At 47.3% G+C, this 19,890-nt stretch overlaps 1 protein-coding gene across 6 annotated transcripts in view; it reads right to left on the bottom strand.

Moving 5' to 3' along the window:
• Window positions 1-14,364: 14,364 nt before the first annotated feature.
• LOC102235612 (sodium channel protein type 8 subunit alpha-like) overlaps window positions 14,365-19,890 on the bottom strand; it is a 64,471-nt gene continuing 58,945 nt past the window's right edge. For all 6 annotated transcript variants that reach the window (XM_023332426.1, XM_023332450.1, XM_023332416.1 and 3 more), the window contains exon 27: window positions 14,365-19,547. In XM_023332426.1, coding sequence (XP_023188194.1) covers window positions 18,388-19,547 — 1,160 coding nt within the window. In that variant the 3' untranslated portion in view covers window positions 14,365-18,387. The remainder of the gene's footprint in view (window positions 19,548-19,890) is intronic.

Raw genomic sequence — 19,890 nt, 5'->3', positions numbered from 1 at the left:
ACGACCTGCAGCAGCACATCACTGACTTGAATCAGAGAAGAAGGGCCCTGGAGCATGAAAAAACCAACCTGTTGCTGTCAGTCACTTCCCTGGAGGTGAAACGCATTGTCCTGGAGAAGACGAGCACAGACTTGGAGGAGGAAAACACCACCCTGCGGCAAAAATACGCTGCCTTGGAGGAGGAAAAAAGAGCCGTAGAGCAGGAAAACTCCACCCTGAAGCTGAAAAGCACCACCCTGGAGCATATAAACACCACCTTTGAGGAGGAAAACATCAACCTGCAACCTGAAGTGGACCAGCTGAACAAAAGGCTGAGGGACAGAGAGGAACAACAGAACCAGCAGCCATCTGAAGAGGAAACCCACGAAAACAGCCAGTCGGTTTCAGACCAGCCACAGATTCAGCCATCGGTATTTAGACGTGTGATTAATACACGTCTGAATATGTTCCAAAGAGGCACTCTCAGGCGCTGGCTTGAAAGATGGCACTTCTAAATAAAGAAGTGTCATGAGGGCTCCAAGCTTCATGCTTGATTATCGGTGGCAGAAAAGCTTGAGGACAACAGCATTGCAGTGTCAGGGGAGCTTAACACTTGGGGAAGTTTGTGGAAGAGCTCAACACTTGAAAGTTGTTGGCAGGAGAGGTAGGGCTTCATAGCGAGGCCCGTTGGTCTCTGGGCTGACCTCCAGGGCTTCCTAGCGAGTATCGTCGGTCTCTGGACTGCCTCCAGGGCTTCCTAGCGAGTCCCATTGGTCTCCTGGCTGACCTTCTGGGCTTCATAGTGAGTCCCGTTGGTCTCCTGGCTGACCTTCAGGGCTTCCTAGTGAGTCCCGTCGGTCTCCTGGCTGACATCCAGGGCTTCCTAGCGAGTCCCGTCAGTCTCCTGGCTGACCTCCAGGGCTTCCTAGTGAGTCCCGTTGGTCTCCTGGCTGACCTTCAGGGCTTCCTAGTGAGTCCCGTTGGTCTCCTGGCTGACATCCAGGGCTTCATAGTGAGTCCCGTTGGTCTCCTGGCTGACATCCAGGGCTTCATAGTGAGTCCCGTCGGTCTCCTGGCTGACATCCAGGGCTTCATAGTGAGTCCCGTCGGTCTCCTGGCTGACCTCCAGGGCTTCCTAGTGAGTCCCGTTGGTCTCCTGGCTGACCTTCAGGGCTTCCTAGTGAGTCCCGTTGGTCTCCTGGCTGACCTCCAGGGCTTCCTAGCGAGTCCCGTTGGTCTCCTGGCTGACCTCAAGGGCTTCCTAGCGAGTCCCATCAGTCTCCTGGCTGACCTCAAGGGCTTCATAGCGAGCCATGTTGGTCTCCTGGCTGACCTCAAGGTCTTCCTAGCGAGTCCCGTCGGTCTCCTGGCTGACGTCAAGGGCTTCATAGCGAGCCATGTTGGTCTCCTGGCTGACCTCCAGGGATTCCTAGCGAGTCCCGTCGGTCTCCTGGACTGCCTCCAGGGCTTCCTAGCAAGTACCGTTGGCCTCCTGGCTGACTTTCAAGGCTACCTAGCGAGTCCTGTTCATCTCCTGGCTGACCATCAGGGCTTCCTAGCGAGTCCCGTCAGTCTCCTGGCTGACCTCAATTGCTTCATAGCGAGCCATGCTGGTCTCCTCGCTGACCTCCAGGGCTTCCTAGCGAGTCCCGTCAGTCTCCTGGACTGCCTCCAAGGCTTCCTAGCAAGTCCTGTAGGTCTCCTGGCTGACCTCCAGGGCTTCCTAGCAAGTACCATTGGTCTCCTGGCTGACTTTCAAGGCTACCTAGCGAGTCCTGTTGGTCTCCTGGCTGACCTTCAGGGCTTCCTAGCGAGTCCCGTTGGTCTCCTGGCTGACATTCAGGGCTTCATAGCGAGTCCCGTTGGTCTCCTGGCTGACCTCTAGGGCTTCATAGCGAGTCCCATTGGTCTCCTGGCTGACCTTCAGGGCTTCCTAGCGAGTCCCGTTGGTCTCCGGGCTGACCTCCAGGGCTTCCAAGCGAGTCCCGTTGGCCTCTGGGCTGACCTCCAGGGCTTCCTAGCGAGTATTGTCGGCCTCCTGGACTGCCTCTAGGGCTTCATAGCAAGTCCCGTTGGTCTCCTGGCTGACCTTCAGGGCTTCCTAGTGAGTCCTGTTGGTCTCCTGGCTGACTTTCAGGGCTTCGTGGCGAGTCCTGTTGGTCTCCTGGCGGACCTCCAGGGCTTCCTAGCGAGTCCTCTTGGTGTCCTGGCTGGCCTCCCGGACTTTATAGCGAATCCTGTTGGTCTCCTGTCCAATCTCCAGGGCTTGGTAGTGAGTCCTGTCGGTCTCCCGGTCTGCCTCCAGGGCTTCATAGCGACAAGGCTCAGGAGGTCAGCCAGGATGGGACACATCACCAAGGTTCCCGCTCTGCCTCCAGCGTCCACCAAGGTACTTGACCGCTGCCAGCGTCCTCCAAGGTTGCCGTTCTGCCTCCAGCGTCCCCCAAGGTTCCAGCTCTGCCTCCAGCATCCCCCAGGGTTCCTGCTCTACCTCCAGCACCCACCAAGGTACTTAATCCGCCGCCAGCGTCCCCCAAGGTTCCAGCTCTGCCTCCAGCATCCACCAAGGTACTTGCTCCACTGCCAGCGTCCTCCAAGGTTCCCGTTCTGCCTCCAGAGTCCCCCAAGGTTCCCGTTCTGCCTCCAGAGTCCCCCAAGGTTCCTGCTCTGCCTCCAGCATCCCCCAAGGTTCCTGGACTGCCTCCAGCGTTCACCAAGGTACTTGCTCTGCTGCCAGCGTCCCCCAAGGTTCCCGCTCTGCCTCCAGCATCCCCCAAGGTTCCTGCTCTGCCTCCAGCATCCACCAAGGTCCTTGCTCCGCTGCCAGCGTCCCCCAAGGTTCCTGCTCTGCCTCCAGCGTCCACCAAGGTACTTGCTCCGCTGCCAGCGTCCTCCAAGGTTCCCGTTCTGCCTCCAGAGTCCCCCAAGGTTCCTGCTCTGCCTCCAGCATCCTCCAAGGTTCCTGGACTGCCTCCAGGGCTTCCTAGCTAGTCCTGTTGGTCTCCTGACTGACCTTCAGGATTTCATAGCGAGTCATGTTGGTCTCCTGGCTGATCTCCAGGGCATCTTAGCGAGGCCCGTCGGTCTCCTGGACTGCTTCCAGGGCTACCTAGCAAGTCATGTAGGTCTCCTGGCTGACCTCCAGAGCTGCCTAGCAAGTGCCGTTGGTCTCCTGGCTGACTTTCAAGGCTTCCTAGCGAGTCCTGTTGGTCTCCTGGCTGACCTTGAGGGCTTCCTAGCGAGTCCCGTTGGTCTCCTGGCTGACCTTCAGGGCTTCATAGCAAGTCCCATTGGTCTCCGAGCTGACCTCCAGGGCTTCCTAGCGAGTATCGTCGGTCTCCTGGACTGCCTCCAGGGCTTCATAGCGAGTCCCATTGGTCTCCTGGCTGACCTTCAGGGCTTCCTAGGGAGTCCCGTTAGTCTCCTGGCTGACCTTCAGGGCTTCCTAGCGAGTCCCGTCGGTCTCCTGGACTGCCTCCAGGGCTACATAGCGAGTCCTGTAGGTCTCCTGGCTGACCTTCAGGGCTTCCTAGCGAGTCCCGTTGGTCTCCTGGCTGATCTTCAGCGCTTCATAGCAAGTCCCGTTGGTCTCTGGGCTGACCTCCAGGGCTTCCTAGTGAGTATCGACGGCCTCCTGGACTGCCTCCAGGGCTTCATAATAAGTCCCGTTAGTCTCCTGGCTGACTTTCAGGGCTTCGTGGCAAGTCCTGTTGGTCTCCTGGATGAGCTTCAGGGCTTCCTAGTGAGTCCCGTCGGTCTCCTGGACTGCCTCCAGGGCTTCCTAGTGAGTCCTGTAGGTCTCCTGGCTGACCTTCAGGGCTTCCTAGCGAGTCCCGTTGGTCTCCGGGCTGACCTCCAGGGCTTCCTAGCGAATCCCGTTGGCCTCTGGGCTGACCTTCAGGGCTTCCTAGTGAGTCCCGTTGGCCTCTGGGCTGACCTCCAGGGCTTCGTGGCGAGTATCGTCGGCCTCATGGACTGCCTCCAGGGCTTCATAGCGAGTCCCATTGGTCTCCTGGCTAACCTTCAGGGCTTCCTAGTGAGTCCCGTTGGTCTCCTGGCTGACCTCCAGGGCTTCCTAGCGAGTCCCGTCAGTCTCCTGGACTGCCTCCAAGGCTTCCTAGCAAGTCCTGTAGGTCTCCTGGCTGACCTCCAGGGCTTCCTAGCAAGTACCATTGGTCTCCTGGCTGACTTTCAAGGCTACCTAGCGAGTCCTGTTGGTCTCCTGGCTGACCTTCAGGGCTTCCTAGCGAGTCCCGTTGGTCTCCTGGCTGACATTCAGGGCTTCATAGCGAGTCCCGTTGGTCTCCTGGCTGACCTCTAGGGCTTCATAGCGAGTCCCATTGGTCTCCTGGCTGACCTTCAGGGCTTCCTAGCGAGTCCCGTTGGTCTCCGGGCTGACCTCCAGGGCTTCCAAGCGAGTCCCGTTGGCCTCTGGGCTGACCTCCAGGGCTTCCTAGCGAGTATTGTCGGCCTCCTGGACTGCCTCTAGGGCTTCATAGCAAGTCCCGTTGGTCTCCTGGCTGACCTTCAGGGCTTCCTAGTGAGTCCTGTTGGTCTCCTGGCTGACTTTCAGGGCTTCGTGGCGAGTCCTGTTGGTCTCCTGGCGGACCTCCAGGGCTTCCTAGCGAGTCCTCTTGGTGTCCTGGCTGGCCTCCCGGACTTTATAGCGAATCCTGTTGGTCTCCTGTCCAATCTCCAGGGCTTGGTAGTGAGTCCTGTCGGTCTCCCGGTCTGCCTCCAGGGCTTCATAGCGACAAGGCTCAGGAGGTCAGCCAGGATGGGACACATCACCAAGGTTCCCGCTCTGCCTCCAGCGTCCACCAAGGTACTTGACCGCTGCCAGCGTCCTCCAAGGTTGCCGTTCTGCCTCCAGCGTCCCCCAAGGTTCCAGCTCTGCCTCCAGCATCCCCCAGGGTTCCTGCTCTACCTCCAGCACCCACCAAGGTACTTAATCCGCCGCCAGCGTCCCCCAAGGTTCCAGCTCTGCCTCCAGCATCCACCAAGGTACTTGCTCCACTGCCAGCGTCCTCCAAGGTTCCCGTTCTGCCTCCAGAGTCCCCCAAGGTTCCCGTTCTGCCTCCAGAGTCCCCCAAGGTTCCTGCTCTGCCTCCAGCATCCCCCAAGGTTCCTGGACTGCCTCCAGCGTTCACCAAGGTACTTGCTCTGCTGCCAGCGTCCCCCAAGGTTCCCGCTCTGCCTCCAGCATCCCCCAAGGTTCCTGCTCTGCCTCCAGCATCCACCAAGGTCCTTGCTCCGCTGCCAGCGTCCCCCAAGGTTCCTGCTCTGCCTCCAGCGTCCACCAAGGTACTTGCTCCGCTGCCAGCGTCCTCCAAGGTTCCCGTTCTGCCTCCAGAGTCCCCCAAGGTTCCTGCTCTGCCTCCAGCATCCTCCAAGGTTCCTGGACTGCCTCCAGGGCTTCCTAGCTAGTCCTGTTGGTCTCCTGACTGACCTTCAGGATTTCATAGCGAGTCATGTTGGTCTCCTGGCTGATCTCCAGGGCATCTTAGCGAGGCCCGTCGGTCTCCTGGACTGCTTCCAGGGCTACCTAGCAAGTCATGTAGGTCTCCTGGCTGACCTCCAGAGCTGCCTAGCAAGTGCCGTTGGTCTCCTGGCTGACTTTCAAGGCTTCCTAGCGAGTCCTGTTGGTCTCCTGGCTGACCTTGAGGGCTTCCTAGCGAGTCCCGTTGGTCTCCTGGCTGACCTTCAGGGCTTCATAGCAAGTCCCATTGGTCTCCGAGCTGACCTCCAGGGCTTCCTAGCGAGTATCGTCGGTCTCCTGGACTGCCTCCAGGGCTTCATAGCGAGTCCCATTGGTCTCCTGGCTGACCTTCAGGGCTTCCTAGGGAGTCCCGTTAGTCTCCTGGCTGACCTTCAGGGCTTCCTAGCGAGTCCCGTCGGTCTCCTGGACTGCCTCCAGGGCTACATAGCGAGTCCTGTAGGTCTCCTGGCTGACCTTCAGGGCTTCCTAGCGAGTCCCGTTGGTCTCCTGGCTGATCTTCAGCGCTTCATAGCAAGTCCCGTTGGTCTCTGGGCTGACCTCCAGGGCTTCCTAGTGAGTATCGACGGCCTCCTGGACTGCCTCCAGGGCTTCATAATAAGTCCCGTTAGTCTCCTGGCTGACTTTCAGGGCTTCGTGGCAAGTCCTGTTGGTCTCCTGGCTGAGCTCCAGGGCTTCCTAGTGAGTCCCGTCGGTCTCCTGGACTGCCTCCAGGGCTTCCTAGTGAGTCCTGTAGGTCTCCTGGCTGACCTTCAGGGCTTCCTAGCGAGTCCCGTTGGTCTCCGGGCTGACCTCCAGGGCTTCCTAGCGAATCCCGTTGGCCTCTGGGCTGACCTTCAGGGCTTCCTAGTGAGTCCCGTTGGCCTCTGGGCTGACCTCCAGGGCTTCGTGGCGAGTATCGTCGGCCTCATGGACTGCCTCCAGGGCTTCATAGCGAGTCCCATTGGTCTCCTGGCTAACCTTCAGGGCTTCCTAGTGAGTCCCGTTGGTCTCCTGGCTGACCTTCAGGGCTTCGTGGCGAGTCCTGTTGGTCTCCTGGCTGACCTCCAGGGCTTCCTATTGAGTCCCGTCGATCTCCTGGACTGCCTCCAGGGCTTCATAGCGAGTCCTTAAGGTCTCCTGGCTGACCTTCAGGGCTTCCTAGCGAGTCCCGTTGGTCTCCAGGCTGACCTCAAGGGCTTTCTAGCAAGTATCGTCGGCCTCCTGGACTGCCTCCAGGGCTTCATAGCAAGTCCCGTTGGTCTCCTGGCTGACCTTCAGGGCTTCATAGCGAGTCCCGTTGGTCTCCTGTCCAATCTCCAAGGCTTCGTAGTGAGTCCTGACGTTCTCGTGGCCTGCCTCCAGGGCTTCGTAGCGAGTCCAGTTGGTCTCCTGTCCAATCTCCAGGGCTTCGTAGTGAGTCCTGTCGGTCTCCCGGTCTGCCTCCAGGGCTTCATAGCGACAAGGCTCAGAAGGTCAGCCAGGATGGGACACATCCCCAAGGTACCCGCTCTGCCTCCAGCGCCCACCAAGGTACTTGCTCCGCTGCCAGTGTCCCCCAAGGTCCCCGCTCTGCCTCCAGCATCCCCCAAGGTTCCTGCTCTGCCTCCAGCATCCACCAAGGTACTTGCTCCGCTGCCAGCGACCTCCAAGGTTCTCGTTCTGCCTCCAGAGTCCCCCAAGGTTCCCGCTCTGCCTCCAGCATCCACCAAGGTACTTGCTCCGCTGCCAGCGTCCCCCAAGGTTCCCGTTCTGCCTGCAGCATCCCCCAAGGTTCCTGCTCTGCCTCCAGCATCCACCAAGGTACTTGCTCCGCTGCCAGCGCCCCCCAAGGTACCCGCTCTGCCTCCAGCGCCCACCAAGGCACTTGCTCCGCTGCCAGCGTCCCCCAAGGTTTCTACTCTGCCGCTGGCATCCTCCTAGGTTTCTGCTCCTCCGCCGGTGTCCTCCAAGACTGCTGTTCTGCCGGTATCCTCCTCAGATTCTTTTGGTATGCCTTAGTTGTTTCCATTTAATTCTGCCTTGTTTTCTACATCTGTTCTTCATTGTTCTGAATTATGTTTATTTCTTGTTTCTACACTGTTAAAAGTCATGCCCTCGATTAGTTATCATAACATTTTTCTATAAGTTACTTCCAATTAACATTATGAGTTATGTAATTTCAATTAAATTTCCTGAGTTATTGGCATTTCAACTCGAGGATGTGAGTCAGTTCAGTAAAACATAAATTTAAATGTGTGAACATAACTTGACAATCTGAGTTTTAAAATGGTAACCGGATCTTATAAAAACTGATCATCACTGGCAATATTAATGCGAGATACAAATAGTGCCGGTCTTGTGCGAAATTCTGTTCCCCTGTGAAAATCTGTTCCCCCCGTGTCGGGAGCGCGCATTACAGCCAGAGAGGCGGATCTGACCATTTTCACGGCGCTTCTGATCGATTTCTCGGTAAAAACAACTCAGTTAATCATGTCAAGCTTGTAAAATTTAGTTTAAACTGGAGCTATTGTTTACAAAATTGTAAAAATAATTAAATAAACGAGGTCTTTTTACGCTGTTTTGTGTTATTTTAAAAGCCAAGAGAATCTGTCTTTTTCCAACTTTTGTCACTTACACCTGACAGAAATAAAAGTCAGTCACCAAAACACAGTTTTCCATCACGTAGTGTGTATTTATAATTTTTCATTGCTGATATAAGAGGATGGCTGAAAGCATGGCACAAAAATTAAGACTTCCTGAAAAGACGAGAGCGTAGACTTTCTGGTAAATCCCATTATAATGTAAAATATGACAGATTACTGTAGTAAGGACATTTCTAGTATACTACAGGCTATCACACATAATATTTGAGAATTTGGCAACAGATGCTCTTTATTCCCAAACGTTATGGGGGGAGGAGAGTAGAGAATGGATATTTCAGCTGCCTGAAATAATCCGTTCCCCCTCCATAAAATGGGAACAAATTAATTTACCAACAAGTCTTTAACTCTGTTTATTCCTCTTATCATCAACAACATATCCTGTGATTTTGGTAGCATTTGATCTTTATTTGACAGAGTTATGAGGGGGGAACCATTCTGGGAATCAACAACCAACACCACCACTGGACTTCAGTGGTAATAAATGTTTTTAAACTCTAAAAACAATCTATATCATACTTATCACATAGACAAAAACCACATGAAAACTGTCGAATGTACACTTTCTAGCTGATCTACCCACAAGAGAAAAAGTCTTTGTTCTTGAATCCACTGGGGGAATCAAAACAAGACATCCAGAAATGCTTCACAAGGTATGGTTAAAAATTTAAGTTTAATCAAGTATGAAAATCAAATAAAGTTGTTCTTATTAATATATCTATATTTACAGGGCATTTATGAGGAAGAAGGGGTGCAATGTCTCACGTTGGACATGTGACACAGTCAAGCATCCAAAACAACAAGATAGTACATCATGTGGTGTATTTTCACTGAAGGTGCATACATATTGTCACACAGTGTATGACTTTAGGATTTTTACATATATTTTGAGACACGTACAGTGAATTACTTTCTTTGTTACTTACATTTAAAGACATTAAATGAAGCTGTTCATTTCAGTTTGCAGAAAAAATCCTATCAAAAGAGGTTGTGGATTTTCCTGTTTCCAGAGAGGCGGTCAACAGCATGAGGTTGGAAATTGCTGAGAGACTTATACTTAACAGTGGTGAGGATAACATTAATATTCTTATTTTGAGTGTTTGTGACAATTGTTATCATGATTACTATTATTTGTATGTTTGTATGCAATTTCCAACCTCATGCTGATTATTAACTCCAATACTAACAATTTCAATCAATATTTGTGCAATGGTGTTTTTTTATTTCTCAGAAATTAAGGATCAATGGCGACAACCTACTCATTTACTCATTTGGACATAAAAAGTGGAATTTGCAATTTTTTTATGTCCACAGAAAAAAACCTAGACACAAAAAACAATAATTTCCTTGAAATTGATCTTTGGTACAAAAAAAAAAAAAAAAAAAATTATATTACACTTAATTGTTTTTTTTTCAATGGGTGATCTTTATAATTGAACTTGAGACACACATACTGTTCTGGGTCAAATTGACCTGCTGATTAAAATCAAGATAAATGAATCATGCAGAGAGTATTTATTTTTCCTCCACTTCTGCTGAGTGTCACTCAGTGTGGGTGAAGTTTGTCCACGGGAACAGAAAAGATGGCCGTCAAAAGTTGTATGAACACCTGCTTTTTCGCAGTTTCCTAGTGAAGTAAAGAACATTTGCTATTTGCTGCTGCTGCTAGTCTGGTGTAGCTGAGTGGGGAAGTGCAGCTCCAAGGAGGAAATAGGCGGCTCTTTGTGGGATCAAGTATTTAAGTAATCCCGATTGGCTGCCACCAGACAGTCAAGGATTTCTTAAACATGCATGAAAGAATCAAAGCAACACTCCATATGTTTCTGTTGAGGGAATAATTTTATAACATTAAATAATCTCAAACAAGTCACATTTACATAATGCCACCTGACCACTTTTGAACTGCATTGTAGGTGTAATGAAGGTTTACAGTGATTTACCCACACATGCATGTTTTAAAGATGTGGTGAGGTTTTGCTCCAAAGTCCAACAGAAGGATGAGAGGATGGCGTTTTGTTTCAACTATCAGCACAAAAGAAGACTCCTCCTCTAAAGCAGATTAACAATATAAGTGTTTCTATATTAGTGTTTATTTTATCTTTAATGATGTATTGTCGAATCAAATAAATTAAATGTTAGCTTAAAACATATTAAGATGGTCTGAACTTTATGCTAAAGATTTGTCAAAGCTGATCTATGGGCTAAGTTATTGTATGTGGCAGGATTGGTGAGTGGTTGATGTTAGACCCAAAAGCAGAAAGATGGATGGAGCAAGTGAATTTGAAGATTTAATGTCATAAAAACAAAAACTAAAATCCATGGGAGCACAGGGAGGAGAGGTAATGAGAACATGGAGTAGACCAGAGAAGTGACAGAACTTGACAGGATAAAACAGGAGGAACCAGCAAGGAGTGACTGAGAATGAAGTGCCTAAGTACTGGAAACAACACTCCAGGTGTGGTTTTGATGAGGGATGAGGGACTAGGCACATAAAATAAACATAAATAGAATCAGTAAGAAAGAATTGATGCAAAAATAGGAACAAGGCAGAACTAGAGCGTTAGTGAACACGAGTAATAACAAAACCCAAAGCAAATTCAAACAACCCAAGATCCTGACAGTATCATTTCAGAACAAAATTCACTTACCTAATCCTTGTAAAGGTGATCCTCTGATTTGGTATAGGACTAGCTCTTTTAGCCTCATCACCCCCAAACTTAATGACCATTTAAAATTGGGTGCCTGTTGGGAGGGAGAGGGGTACAGATATATGTAACTTTATTGCCTTATCAGAACTGGACTAGACTGATTTGAATGAACGGTTTGGACTTTAATTAAATACGGAACAAACTGTGTTTTATATGATTTAAACATCTGATTTATTTATGATATGTGTTTTTAATTGGAACCATAAAGGAAATTTATTTTAAAAATAAAGCCATTGTACTTAATTAATTTAAGTATAACAGATTTAGAATTAAACAGATTGAGATCTGTTTAATTCTCCTTAGAATTAAACAGATTGAGATATCCTACTGGTTGTATTCATTATTTCTAATGAGGAAAACCATTTCAACAGATTAAAAATCAAAAGTCGATGTGTAATACGTCATATTGACCACATGTTGGCGCTGTTGTTTCGACAATTGTGCAACTCACCCCGGTTTGTTTGGGGAATGTTTAGCAGGAGAAGCAGTGCATTTTTGCAAAGAAAACAGTTAGATTTTCCTTTTGCAGCGCAGACAGCACACAGCCTGCGCTTTGTCCACACAAATTTGCATTGTTGCACAATAATCTTATGTAATAAACGGTGCCAACATTGAGTGAAGAGGGGGATGGTGGATTTTAGGTTGGTGGAAGAAAAACAGTGGGCTGCATTTCATGGCGAATGTGTAGGTTTTCACGCAGCCTGCATCTAAATATTAGGAATGTATGCGGGGTGTGCCTGGCTCCTCGCTCAGAGAGGATTTTGTTCAAAGCAGGCAGGGATTGTGGATTCTGGAGACCACTCTTCTGTCTGACTCCTTGGGGTGAAAAAAAAAAAACGAGAGAAGGAGAAGGAAAGAGGAATAGAGCTGATATGAGCCAAGCATACATGCACACAAAATCATCTGATCTCAGTCATGGACTGATATGGGATTAGATTGCAGGAAAACCCCCTTCATTCACTATTCAGATTCTCTGTGTGTCTGAGAATAAATTAATCAGTAGGACTGCAGGAAAAACAGGACAGAGGAACAGAATCACCATAACGACATAAAAATTACCCACTCGTATCAATGGTTCCCATGGGAGAAGAGTCTGTACTGTGCCTTGCAGGTATCCCATCTTGCTTTGATGAATTGTATTGAGATTTTGTGTGCCAGAACAAGGCAAAGCAGTGCTTAATTGTGAAAAAATAAGACAAATGTAGCTGGTTGCATGTTTAGGATTGCTATCCCGCTGCAAGGTGGACCTCTGCCCCATTCTCAAGCCCTCTACGTCCACTAGCCAGTTTTCTTAAAGGATCGTCTCATATTTAGCCCCATCCGTCTGTGCAGAAGATCATTCCCCCCACAACATAATGCTGCCACCACCTTGCTTCTCTATAGGGATGGTGTGTTCAGGATGTTTTGAAATAAAATATACAATAAAACTTGAATATAAATAGGAAGTTTACAGTTAAAATAATTCATACTTCTGGCAGATTTAGATTTTTGTTTTTCTTCAAGCAAGAAATTAGTTACCGATAAGAAATTAGAGAAGCATCACTGAAAAGATAAGAAAAAGGAGATGTATAACGTCTGGAAATTAGGGGGAAAAAATGCAATTTGAAATATCTCAAATAAATTAAATAAAAATTACAAATAAATAGTAGATGTGAATGCATGTGAAATAAAAGTACAAGCAAACGAAAACTAATAGATTTGAAATAATTGTCTATTTATTTCAATACACTTGAGCGTCATAGGATGTGAATACTTTTTCAGATGACCTTCAATTGAGCTATATTAAGCCAAAAAGAAAAAAGAAAAAGAAAAGTGCGCCGGTTGTTTTGTAGGTGACACTTTAAAACGTTATATTTAGCCGCTTCCAGGTTTGCCCACAGAGAAACCACATGTTCTGTGTCGGCTTCAGAGGGAAGGATGAGGTGTGAGAGGAGGAAAAGCGGAGGAGTGTGTGTAGGTGTGGCTCTGCACGAATTAGGTCGAGTCCCGTCCACCTCCCACCCTCTTCGCACTTCTCTCTCTTTTTTTTCTTCATTATTATGATGTTTTCCCCATAAAGCGATCCTCCATCCATGTGGCCCCACCCTGACTGCCCCCACAGCCGGGCACAGGATGTCCGTCCTGCTGCTCCACCTCCAGCAACAGGGACAGCTCCTCCACACTCAGCGTCACCTGCACCGTTGGCGATTTTTTTTTAACGCCCATGCTTTTTAATTTTATTATTATTATTTTCAAATAAAGGATGTCATTGCCTCTATTTGGGGGGGTGAAGGGGGTGAATTATGACCAGTGGCACACACTAACTGAAGCCCAGTGGTAAACTGGGAGTGTGCTGCTGACTCAGCCTCGACTGCTGCATTAATTTATCTGCACTGCAGTGCTCAACCACCTCCCATCTCCCTCCTCCCAGTCTGAACTCTCCCTGCCTCTCTTTTTCTCTACCTGACTGCAATCTCACACGGCCGTCCTGTGTTCAACATGACAGCAACAAAGCTTTGGCAAAACGGGGTCGATAAATCATGAGCGGGTCTTTCCTTCTTTCGCCAACATGTTTAGGTAACACATGGAGACGGTGGGAGTTTTAAAATAGCAGATCGCTTGAAAAATGAAGAGGAAGGGAGGGAGAGGATGCTGTGAGTTGAAGAGTACACGTGACTTGAGGGAGAGTCAGAGCCTGGGAGATGATGTTGTTTTAAAGATGAAAATGGAAGTGAGTAGAAGGAAAAAAAGGCAAACTGGTTTTCCAATTCTTCCTAGGATTTATGTGATCGCATATATCTGGGATTCTTACTTCAGGGTACAGAGTCCATCTCCTGGCAGAGATGCAAACTTACAAATACTACAGCAAAAAAGCTCAGCTATGTTTTCATACTGCAACAAAACAAAAATAAGCTGCACTGCAATGGTTGACATTTTCATCAGCTATACAATCAGAGAATTAAAGTGTAATTTAACACTTTAATTTAGAATTAAAGTGTGATTTTATCTTACATACCAACAGAAAGTAGAGAGTAAAACAGAAGGAAATGGGTATAGATGTAAGTTTGGCATGCTTTTGTACTCACCCCCTTTACTCTGACACTAATTAATAAAATATAATTAAACTATTTACATTTAGAGTTCCTCAAATTAGTGAAGAGTTCATCTGGGTGTAATTCAATCTCCTTATGAATCCAGATGACCTCATAGGTTTGATGGAGAACATTAGAGAACAACCAGCCTCATGAAGACCAAGGGACACAGCTATTAGCAAAGAACAGATTTTAAAATATCATCCCAATTTGTACATCTGAAAGAGCTTTGTTTTAAAAGCTCTGTTCAATCCACCTGAAAAAGAGGAGCATATGGCAAACTGCCAGTCTAAAACATGGCAGTCGGTCGGAAACGAAAAGCCAGGAGGTTCATGGAAACTCTCAAAATGCGTCCTTTCTGGTAATTTACATCACCAGGCGGTCTGGTCAAATAACAACAGCATTAAACCTTTTGGCGTGCATGCACATGTACATGTGGTGAAACAAAGTTACAGACATTCAACTCAACATCCAAAAAGCCACACAGGTTGTAACTGGAAGGCTGCTTTATTGGTAATAAAAAGTTTCGTGCTCAAATGAAGACAATCTTTCATATATTCTAAACCAAGAGTCCAAGTGGTTGTGCAACACACCATCGTATTGTACTGTATATCCTGTTTTGTCACGGTGTCAAATGATAACAGTTTGAAAAGCACTTTTTTTTAAGTAATTTTTTTTTCAGCAAAAAGAAAAAAAAAAGAGCTCATAATAAACCATGCTAAAAAATAATAACTCCTATAATCAATTATTGATACAAAAATAAATTTCAGATGGAAACAGAAATACGGAAGAAATCAAACCAAAATACAGAAGGCAAGCTGCTTTTTCACAAGCCAAGTGAGTGACACGTATAGCACTAAGAACAGGACATTTTTAAAATATTTTTTCGAGTTAGTTGTTTTTTTTCTGTTAACATCACACACTCATAAATAGAACGATGGGAGCTGAATTTCTGGAAGATCCTCCACTTGTACACCTGACCTCACATTCCTGATTAATCAACCCCACCCCAAAACGAAAGAAAGAAAAATAAAAAGGAGAAATCCCCACCCTCCTCAATTTGGACACATGTTTCTCATTGTTAGTTGTTTTCTTTTTCTTCAGAGTGGCATTGACATCCAAATTTGCAGAAAAAGCAGAAAAAAGGCACATGCCATAGAGTGGAACACGAGAAACGAACCGTTCAACTAAAGGATAGTGATGATGATGAGAAAATGACTGCAGGTGTGTTGAGCTGCAATGGCACTCATGTTTGCATGCGTGTGTGTGTGTGTGTTTAGGTGGCAGTATCATAGTATGTAAGAACAAGTCAGTCACGCTTGCTGACGTCATCTTGGAATAAGATCACCTGTAAAGTTGGTGGGCAGTGAAGAGAGTTTCCTTGAAGTGTGTCTGTAGGAATGGTGTGTGTGCTCTGAATGTGATAGATACAACAGTTAAGTGATAAATGTGCTGGTAACAATATCCTTTTAAAGTCATGATCAGGCTACATCCAGTAACATTGCACATGAGCTATTTTTTTCCCCAACATTGAAAAGAGTGCTGGAAACAACCAGTTTGTAAATTTTTTTTTTTTCTTTAGACATCCACGTGAATGTGTTGCACATAAATCAAATGTGACAGTGTTCTCCTGTTTTATGTATATACATATAGACACATATGTATACATGTATATATCTTTTTGAATTATATAATATCTATATTTCATTCAGTTTCCGTCAACAAAGTGAAAAGTGTCTCAAAAAATCCAAAAAGTAACAAAGGTGACAAAGGGCATAGCTGGAAGCCATTCTATATTATTGTTATTATTCACTTTTTGATTATTAGTAGTAACATTTTTAAAATTCTGTATTTACAAAAAAACACAACAAAGCATGCCATTAAAATAAAACAATATAATACAATATTTATAGCTTCTCTCAAAAAGTTCATTCTTTTTCAGCGATTGTGCCATTTACATCATAGCCTGCACTGTACATATACATGTGGGTTTTTTTTTTCTTTTATGGTTTTTTTTGTTGTTGTTTTTTTTTTACTTTTTTCGTACTTTTTAAACGTGAATGTTTATAACTCTAAAATATTACATCCAAGATGAACATGGGTAAGTTTGGATGACCTTACTTGCTCCTCCTGTGGTCCTCATTGGGAATGTATTTGGTTTCAGTGTGCAGCCGCCAAACTGGTTCAGAGACCTCGTATTGTAAACAGACCTCATTTGCTGTTGTACAGGGGTGGGGGGATAGATTGGTACAGGCAGTGTTGAGCACACCAAATGGCAACAGTGGTGTGACGCCGGATGCCAGGTTTGTCTGACCATCCACTAAGAAATAGGACCATTTCCACCGCGTAGAAAATAAGTGGCAGGACGTCGATGGAGGCAGTTGGCGAAGCCTCCAGTTTATTTGTGAAAAACACCAACAAAGCTTATTTAGACAACATAGCTGCTTCGACGTGAGGTCTGCTCATAATTTCCCACTCCTCTACCTCCGTCTCTCGTTTTAGGCAGGTGATAAGCGTTTCGGAAGCCTGCAGGTTCGCGAAGAGATGGTGCAAGACCACACAGTGTTCAAAGAGGTCCCACAGAAGCACAATGATACACTGACAAACATGGGACTTTCAGCACTCCCAGTTCAGACCAAAAAGCACCTTCACCGCCTGCTGCTCTCGCCTTCATCTCTTGTTCTCATGGCAGTCGGTCGGAAACACTGAAGGGAGGGTCTCGATCTACATATTGGTCCGCTGGTATTTTTCACCCATCCCTGAAGCCTCACAGTTCCTCCTAGTCCACACTTTCCACACATGCTAAGCACAAGACATGTCCCTGCAAATATTTTCTGCTACCTCTGCTGTATCAGATGTCACTTTCACCGATCACCAGCCTTTTATTTTTGGGAAAGATTGCATCATATGGACATCAGTGAAAGACTTAAAGGCTTTTTAAAAATATATATGTAAAGCTAACAACTCAAATTTTCTAAACAGCACGGCCTGAAACACGCATCCCAAGGACAATCTTACGCTGAACTCACATTGTAAATACGACTATCTTCAGGGAAAGTTGCTCAGTAAAACTATTACCTACTGCCTTCGCCTCAACACAGTTTTAAGTCCTTCCTCTTGCCTTGAAACAAGAACACAAAAGGAAAAAAAAGCAACCGAAACGAAAATTCAAATCTTATACCTGATCCTTCTGCAGCAAATGGGACAACTACCAATAATTGAGCACACTGGATTTTGGATTCCTTGGCGTGATACATCCCCTGCTCTCATGGTTATGGCATTCACCAGAGTTCAGTGAGGAAAGAGACAGTTTAAATGGCAGTAAGTTCACCAAGAAATCCTCAGATTTGATCAGAACTGCTGGAATGTCCTTCCCAGTGCTGTGCAGCCTCAACATGAGGATATTCTGCCTGCGCCGCAAACCTTCAAAGCTTTCAACATTCAGAGACTCCAACCGAGACCGTGGCTCTGAGCGCCTGCGTTGATTATTCCCATGTTCACTTCAGCAGAGGTTGAAATAAATCAGGTAAAAATTTGTGAAATACAAATGTCATTCTGTAATATTTCCTAAAACTGCATTCTCCATTTGCGGTTCTCCTAGCTTCCTCGGCGGACAGTCTCAAGCGCTTAATTGAGCCACTGCGGTGGTCTGACAATTAGTGTCTTGTGGACTATGATTACTCATGCATGATTCCTGATCAAAACATGCCTTCATGCAAGTCATTTCTATGCATTTAACAAGCACAAAAATTATTTTTATCAGGAACTCCATCCAAATTACACAGACTAGTGAGTCGTACCCATTCCAGCGTGAGAGCCCATGTTAGAAAAAGTCTTTTTCAGCATCAGTATTACAAAGAGTGGATGAAAAGACCAATGACATGGGATAAATGTTATCTTATTATTTTTTTTGCTGCTCAAATAATGTGAAGATGCACATTTGATCAAATGAATGAAAAATAAAACTCTTTGTCTCCTCCCCGCCTCTAGTGCATCCGTCAAAAAGCTAAACTTCCTCAGGGTGATTATGCTTCTCTTCTTGATAAAGACAGTAAACTCAGGAGTTACAGACCCCTCCATTAGACTGCTGACACAGTTCTGTCGGGATCTGAGCGATCCAGTGCCACCGCGCCGGAGCGTTGCAGCAGGGTTAATCCACACTCGGTGGTGGCAGGAGATCCGCAGCGCTCCAAACGTCGAGCGGTGGATTCTGTGGCAGTTGGTCCCCCAAAGAAATGCGTGAGTTCCTGTTTTTTTGTGTTTACTCCTCATTTCTATGAACTTGGTCGCTGTGCAGCAGAAGTTCCACAGTAAACTGATTGCGTTTGGTTCAGCCGTCTTTGACAACATAGGAAACCACATTGCCTCAGTATATTTGAGTATGTAAACTTTTTTTTTTTTCCTCCTTGATTTTAATCTTACTTGCAAATGGTTTTTCTACATTTGTTGGGTGTCTGGGCCCAAAGTCTGTTCTCGTTGTGTTTAAATTGAGATTTTGGAGTCACTGGATCCTAACATTTGGATTCCCACTCATCTTTCTGGTTCTTGTCCTTCTCTTTCCTGGCCCAGTCCTCCTTGCTTTTGTCCTGCTTCTCTTTGTCAGGTTTGGTCACACTGTCGTAGGACGGGAGAGAGGCTGTGGATGGCGTGCTCTCCTTCTTCTCCTGGTTGGTCCCGCCGTTCTCAAGCTTGTTACTAGATAAAATGTGCCGCTTGAAAATGATGCCGCGCCTGATGAGATGGGCGCGGTAGGCGTTCTGGATGATTCTGGCAGATACGTCCTCCTGCTTACGGCGCAGCGTCGTGGTGATGGGCTCGTACGACACCTTGGACGGGTTGGCGGCCACGAAGCGCTCCTCCATCTGCGTCCGCAGCATGTCCAGCTCGCCGCTGTCGCCCAGCACCCGCTTCGTGAAGGCAAACAGGATGTCGAGGCAGTGAATGCGATCGCCACTCACCATAGGCATGTCCATGGCGATCAGTTCTATAGTGTTGGGCTTCGGCACACGAAGCGGGTGCTCCAAAGCGTCGGCAAAGTCAGGCAGCTTGGCGAAACTAATGAACTGGGAGGCAGTGGGATCAAATTTCTCCCAGATCTCGTAGAAGGTCTCAAAGTCGTCCTCACTGAGAGGATCGGCACTTTCCTCAGTGGCCACGCTGAAGTTCTCCAGAATGATGGCAATGTACATGTTAACCACGATCAGGAAAGAAATAATAATGTACATGACAAAAAAGAAAATCCCCACTGAGGGATTCCCACAGTCGCCCTTCACCGAAGTGCCAGGGTTCTCCAAGCTGGGGTCGCAGTCCGGCGGGTAGTTCAGAATTGGCAGCAGCAAGCCGTCCCAGCCGGCCGACGTGGTGATCATGAACAGGATGATCATGCTGTTGCCGAAGGTTTCGAAGTTGTACAGGTCGTCGATACCCGCTCCGTGCTTTACATAGCCGAAGTTGGACATGCCAAAGATGGAGAAGATGAACATGACCAGGAAGAGCAGCAGGCCGATGTTGAACAAGGCCGGCAAGGACATCATCAGGGCGAAGAGCAAAGTCCGGATGCCTTTAGCTCCTTTGATCAGACGCAGGATCCGGCCAATACGAGCCAACCTGATGACCCTGAACAAGGTCGGTGACACAAAGTACTTCTCAATGATGTCAGCCAGGAACATACCTGAGGCGAACAAAAAGAATAATTAGTAAAATAAAGTCGCTAGAAAAATAGCACCCAGCAAACAAATCAATATTTGATATAATGCGACCACAAGCCTCTGACATTAGAAACTGCGGAAAGGTGAACCTCTGTCTCTGTTTAAAGTAGTTTGCTGCTTCCAGTAGCTGAAATGAAGCATCCCACAGTATGCTGCTGCCACCATCGAAGCAGAGCATTCTCTGTAATATGTTAACATAGGTCAAGCACTGCTTTGCTCTTTTAGGACCTTGACAGCTTGCCATAAACAGAAACTCTACTTGATACCAGGACATCCTGAAAGCTAATATCCAGCCATCAGTTTGGG

This window comes from Xiphophorus maculatus, chromosome 1, assembly GCF_002775205.1.
Source record: "Xiphophorus maculatus strain JP 163 A chromosome 1, X_maculatus-5.0-male, whole genome shotgun sequence".
Taxonomy (NCBI): Eukaryota; Metazoa; Chordata; class Actinopteri; order Cyprinodontiformes; family Poeciliidae; genus Xiphophorus; species Xiphophorus maculatus.
Note: the sequence above shows the minus strand (reverse complement) of the source record. Positions and strands in the feature narration are given on the sequence as shown.